The 6,410-nt window shown below is 47.5% G+C and overlaps 2 protein-coding genes across 2 annotated transcripts in view; one reads left to right on the forward strand and one right to left on the reverse strand.

Annotated features, from left to right (window-relative positions):
• The first annotated feature begins 2,506 nt into the window (after positions 1 to 2,506).
• Positions 2,507 to 4,788, forward strand: ASPACDRAFT_81137 (MDR family MFS transporter). The gene is made up of 2 exons (XM_020205804.1): positions 2,507 to 2,905; positions 3,007 to 4,788. Exons 1-2 carry the CDS (start codon positions 2,699 to 2,701, stop codon positions 4,468 to 4,470), a joined length of 1,671 nt encoding a protein of 556 aa, XP_020053363.1. The 5' UTR covers positions 2,507 to 2,698; the 3' UTR covers positions 4,471 to 4,788.
• A 188-nt stretch (positions 4,789 to 4,976) lies between these two features.
• The window catches only part of ASPACDRAFT_1874402 (cytochrome P450), a gene marked incomplete at its 3' end in the record, with an annotated part of 3,156 nt that continues 1,722 nt past the window's right edge, over positions 4,977 to 6,410 (reverse strand). The window contains exons 2-3 of the mRNA XM_020198037.1: positions 5,451 to 6,263; positions 4,977 to 5,333 (exon numbers count right to left, since the gene is read on the reverse strand). Coding sequence (XP_020053364.1) covers positions 4,977 to 5,333; positions 5,451 to 6,263 — 1,170 coding nt within the window. The remainder of the gene's footprint in view (positions 5,334 to 5,450; positions 6,264 to 6,410) is intronic.

The raw sequence follows: 6,410 nt of genomic DNA on the forward strand, positions 1-6,410 counted from the left end.
TTATATATTAAAGAAAAGTTCGAATTGCGGGATATCTTTAATTTTAATATTTATTTTAGATTTATTTAAAAAAAAAGTTTTTTATTATTAAGTCGGTACTAATTTAATATTATTATATTAGATTTTCTATTATAATTTAATAATTTATTTTTATAACTGCTGATAATCTTATAGCCGACTAATAGTATTTCTAACTATAGTAAGATTCTCTATTAAAAAAATCTAATAGTAAAATTAATAAATTATTAGTAGTTAAAAAGGTTTCTGATTCTAAACTGCTATCTAAATATAAGAATTACAGAGATATACTATATTCTATAAATAATTAAAAAAAAGAATTAGAATTATAAAGAAAAAAATACAGTTAAATATAGAATAGTAGCAGTCTATTAATTTCAAAACTAATTCTTACTATCCAAAAGTCTAGTAAGATTCTGAAAGTTAAATACTAAAAAAAATCTGAGTTATTAACATTACAACTGTTATACTGAAGATAAGTAAATATACTATTAGCAATTCGCCATAAATACAGAGATTATTTATAATATTATCTTTTACTTTACTTTTACTTTTACTTTACTTTTTACTTAAATTTTATATAGAATCCTATATAAAGTTTAAGTGAAAAGTAAGGTTTTATTAAAGTAGAAGTAAAGGTATTCAGAATTCTTCTTAAATTTTAATTATATAGTTAATACTTTTTTATATTTAAATCTAACCGCCAGATTATAGTCAGATTAAAATTAAGATATAACAGTCAGATTAAGCCATTCTATCTAATAATATAAAAAGAAGAATAGATATTACTAAAAACTTTTAAGCTCAGATACTATAATTTGATAATTATAGAAGTATAGTATTAAAAATTCATACTTAAATTCTTTTTAATTTAGATTATTCTAAACTTAACATCAACTGCAGTTAGATTAAAAAAAGCCTAAAAAATAATTCAAGCTGGCACTATGCAGACGTATATGCTTTTTATACAATATAAAAAAATAAGAAAATAAATAACTATATTAGGCTTTTATTAAACAAGTTTTGTATATGAAAAAAAGCAATTTCATCATTCTATACAGCTAAAAATCAATAACAATAGAAATAATAGATATTTTCAATATGAGTCCTTTAAAAAATTTGCAATTAAACTCTTTAATTTTTCCACATACCGGCTTCAGAATCATTTTATCTGTTTTATGAACGATCTAAGTTTTTTTTAATTCGAGTAATAGAGGATTTTTGAATCTTAAAATATAATTTTTAAAAACTATTATTATCTGCTTTTTTTAGGGCCTAGAAAGTGAACTCAGCAAGAAAAGCACAGTATGCATAGAATTGAAGAAACTCGTGATAGACTGACTTGGTGCTAGAGCTTGAAAGCAAAGAAAGTACTATTAGTGCAATACTAGACTTTGCAGAAGTAATATAGAGATTTTAAAATTATAAACTATAAAACCTGTGGAATATAATACTAGGCTCTAGTCTCTATATATCTGAACAAGGCTCTATGTTTGTTTAGAAAAGCCATAGTTAGAAAGAAATAAATTCATATAGCAACTAGAGATAGTAAACACCTGAATATTATCTAAGGCAAGGGGTCAGTGTATGAATACTTACATATACACGCACTCTCTCTCTGTTAAGTTCATAATCATCTCGATCACTCCAGACCGTACTGTATATATATACTTCAATAGTCTAGCTAGAATAATGCATTCGTTCTGCCGGCAGAACACCAAGCAAAAACTCACTTGCTGGATGACCACAATTGTCCGCCGTAGCTGTCGAGTCAGTTTCACCGGACACACACAGAAACGAAGAACTATTCCAAGCTGCTCTATACTCCATCTGAATCAGTATCTGAGAATCAATCACGTGACCCCGAGATGCCCGGAATTCTTTTTTTAATAATAATAAAATAGTTAGCCGACCAAGCTCGGGTTCTAGGAAGAAGCTTCTATTTGGCCGGGGTTCTGCGATGCTTGTTTGTGCGAAATAGATTGGGTTACATAGCGCCTTAAATCACACCACCCATAGGCTGGTCTTGCTGATTAGGAGGGGCAGAGCCTGCTCTTATCTCTAGCCAACCGCGGGCCTCATCATTTCCAAATAAGTAAGTAGCGTGAGGAAACAGAGGCACCAAGTAGCTTGTGGCTGCTTGTAAGGGCTTGGCGAGTTGGAATTCTCGTGGCCAGAGAGGGGTGTGTGCACACCCAGTATCTACGTCCACGCCGCCTTCCGCCCCCGAAAGTCTCAACTGTAAATAGCGCACATCTCAGATCTCAAGTTATCGAATCACATGTGACAGGTTTCAGCTTGCTTTTTTGTCCGGCCGGACATCGGAGTTCGATCCCACCATCGGGCCCTCTGAATCCCCGACGCCCCGAATCCCGACGCTGGTTGGTGATTTGCGTCTTCGCTCCTTGCCTCCCTACGCCCGTTCTTGATGCCGTTCTCTCCTCTCCTCCTGTGCACCTGCACCCGTCCAGTCATATCATTCTTTGAGTGTTCTTGCTGCCGGCTGGGCGTTGATTACTTTCGGTTGACCCCAACGTGATTGTTTCTTGTATCCACCACAGTCCTAATTTCTTGCCAATAGAGTCTGTAGATGCGTCGGGAGTAGCCACAGCTCAGCAAGAGAATCGAGTCAACTATTACCTCTACCTTCATCGCATCCGCTCACCTCTCCAATATAGCAATGACTAGCAAAGATGTCCCCGCCTGCGACCAGGCGGAGGACTTCAAGGACACCGCAGAGGTCGAGGTGTCGCAGGAGAGCAAGGTGGAGAGAAGCCCCTCGAGTCTCAAGGAGTCGGCCGACTCGCCTGAGCCCGAATATCCTGGGCCTGTACAGGTCGCCCTCATCATGATCTGTATCCTGTGTGCCATCTTTATCATGTCGCTGGTGAGGAGCTTTTTTATCGTTTGATGTTTTGGACGCATTACGGAGATGACGACTTTGTGGGATTGAGGACTAACCTGCGCTAACACCTGCACAACATCTAGGACCGCACGATCATTGCAACCGCGATTCCTCAGATCACCAACGAGTTCAACAGCCTGGGCGATATCGGGTGGTATGGCAGTGCGTTCATGGTAACCGCATGCTGCTTCCAGCTCCTGTGGGGCAAGGTGTACGGCTTCTACCCGGCCAAGTACGTCTTCCTGGCGCTGGTCTTTCTCTTTGAAATCGGGTCGTTGATCTGCGCCACGGCACCCAACTCACTCGCCTTTATTCTGGGGCGAGCGATCGCCGGCATGGGGAGTGCGGGTATCATGTCCGGGGCTATCGTGCTTATGATGTCGGCGGTGCCACTGCACAAGCGGCCACTGTATAACGGCTTCTTCAGCGCAGTACTGGGCACCTCTTCCGTGGTGGGCCCCCTGCTGGGAGGCGCCTTTACCAGCGAGGTCAACTGGCGCTGGTGTTTCTACATCAACCTGCCGATCGGGGGTGCCGCCATGTTGGTCATCTTTCTGGCGCTGAAGCCCACACCCGCGATGCACCCGGGGCTGACGCTTCGGCAGAAGCTGGCCAGGCTCGACCTTCTCGGCGAGCTCTTTCTCTTCTCCGCGTTGATATGCCTCTTGCTAGCCCTGCAGTGGGGTGGCAGCAAGTACGCCTGGAGCAATTGGCGCGTTATCCTGCTGTTCGTGATGTTTGGCCTCTGCCTGATAATCTGGGTGATGGTCGAGGTGTACACCCCGGCGACGGCGACGATTCAGCCGCGGGTGATTGGGAACCGCAGCGTCGTGGCGGCGATGTGGTTTATGTTCTGTCTGGCATCGACGATGTTGATGCTGCTCTACTACCTTCCCATCTGGCTGCAGGCGATCAAGGACCGCACCGCTGTGCAGTCCGGCATCGACACCCTGCCGCTGGTGCTCTCGCTGGTCGCCGGCAGCACGTTGTCCGGCCAGCTGGTGGGCCGGCTGGGATACTACACCCCGTTCACCATTGCCTCCTCGTGTCTGATGCCCCTAGGCGCTGGGCTGATTTCCACGTGGCACGTTGACACGAGCGCCGGCATGTGGATTGGCTACCAGATTATCCTGGGCTTCGGGATCGGGTTAGGCATGCAGCACGCCGCCATCGCCGTTCAGACCGTCCTCCAGCCCCGCGACATCCCCGTCGGCGTCTCCCTTGTCTTCTTCTGCCAGCAGCTGGGCGGTACCATCTTCGTCTCCGTGGGCGAGAACGTTTTTGACCATAAGTTGATTGCCGGCCTGACCCACGTCCTCGACGACCTCGACCCCGAAACCATTATCAACACCGGCGCCACCGATCTGCGCAGCATTGTTCCGACCAAAGACTTGCATGCCGTCCTGGTGGAGTATAACACCGCTCTGCGCTGGGTGTTCATCGTCGGCACCATCATGGCCGCACTCTCCGCCTTGGGCGCATGTGCACTCGAGTGGAAAAGCGTCAAGGGGAAGCAAGGCGGGCCTGGTGACGAGGAGGATGAGTAGTAGTAGCGGCCCACTCAGTCCACTCGGGGTCCGGGAGGAGGAAAGAGTGTTCTGGAGGTATTGCTTATGTTATATTGAGGGGTGAAGAGAGTTGAGGTGTTGGGGCAGAGGACGTGATTCTTTGAGGAAGTGGGAGAAGCAAACAGCTAACGCTAACCGAAGCATGACTTGTTCCTACGCTTGGACCTGAACGATCTTTTTTTCCATAACTATATGTATATGAGTATATATACATAGCTAGATATCAACACCCTTGCCTTCTGGCGACAATCTCAATTTGGAGAAAAGAATCGGTAATTATTACTGACCCTATGTCTCAGAGAGAGCATCACCACACATCATACCATCGATATAGAAGCTTCAAGGCATTTCGAGACTATACATGCATCGAACTAAGCTCCATGGTCACCAGTCTCGCGACTATTTCTCTCCCGGAGGAAACTCGGAGTTGCACTCCTCCTTCTCTTCCAACGATATCAGGGGTCAATCTTCCTCCAGCCCGTTTATCATGATGAAACCTGGTCTCGAGCCAGTCTCAACGAGACCCAGAGCGGCTTCTTGAACCAAACCCCCCAAATCTTCTGGTCGATCCACTCACCTGCTCTCCTTCCCATGCGATCTTGGTCCATTTCCAGATCGAAGGTCCACAGCAGGTTGGCCATGATCAGCCGGATTTCCGCGAGTGCCAGGTTGCGCCCCAGACAGTTGCGTGTCCCCATGCTCCATGGCTGGTAGACGGCCTTGTTGTCCTGACGGAACTCAACCGGGGCGTCTTCGGGCCAGCGTTCCGGGCAAAACTCTCGCGCGCGATGGAAGTTTTCCGGATCAAGGCAGGCCCCCATCATGGAAATTCCGACGCTAGTCTATTTGTCCATTTTTCGCATTATCAGCAATGACTGCAGTCAGTCATCCTTTGTGTAGGAGGGGGCGAGGGAGGGAAGGGGGAAAGGGGTAAGGCAGCGGAGCGGCGCGCAACTCACATTTTCCGGGATCCATTGCCCGCACACCAGCGCACCACCCTTGGGCGGAACCCGTTGGCTGTGCGTTGGCACTGGGGGGTACAGACGCAAGGTCTCCTGAAACACCGCATTGAGATACGGCAGATGTCCGAGGGAGACCATGGTGATATCAGCGCGGGCGGAGAAGGCGCCACGGATCTCGGCGACCAGCCGGCGATAGGCGGCCGGGTTGCGCAGCAGAAAGTAGGTCATACCGCAGAGGGTGGTGGCGCTGGTTTCGGAGCCGGCGAGCACGAGGATACTGGCATTGTTAAGCATTTCGCCGCGCGTCATTCCCTCGCCGGTGCGGTTGTCGTCCGCGCTCTTGATTACCACCCGGTCCCAGAAGTCGCCGCGGGCCCCCTTCACCCGCAGACGCTGGGCCACCTTGGCCTCGGAGAACCGGTAATTCGCTGCGCGCTGCTCGCGCACCGTGCGCGAGACGAACAGGGGGATCAGCCATCCCAGTCCGTACTCCAGCAGCGGACTGGACTGCATCGCGAACTTGACTGTTGATGCAATTGCTGGGATCCACTCGTGCAGCTTTCCTTCACGCAGGGAATGGAAGGACTCCCCCCATGCCAGGTCCCCGATCACGTCGAACACCATCATGCTGTACCACTCCGTGAAGTCAACCGACTCGCCGGCAGTGGCCAACGCGGTGAGGCGCTGGAGGAGCAGGTCGAGATGCTGGTTGATCAGCGGTTCTTGAGCGCGAAGGCCGCGCTCGGAGAAGGCCCCCGCCAATAGCCGGCGGTAACGAGAATGGTCGGCTTTGGGAGCGCTGAGTATATGCTGTGACGGATAGGGAAATTATCCCTCAGAACGTTAGTGAGTTAGATACACGCAGAGCCTTTGGGGGAAAAGATAAGAAGAAGAAGAAGAAGAGAGAAGAAGAAGACGAGGAGGAGGAGGAGGAGGAGGAGGAGGAGGAGGAGGACG

The sequence above is a fragment of the Aspergillus aculeatus genome (genome assembly GCF_001890905.1).
Source record: "Aspergillus aculeatus ATCC 16872 unplaced genomic scaffold ASPACscaffold_15, whole genome shotgun sequence".
Lineage (NCBI taxonomy): Eukaryota > Fungi > Ascomycota > Eurotiomycetes > Eurotiales > Aspergillaceae > Aspergillus > Aspergillus aculeatus.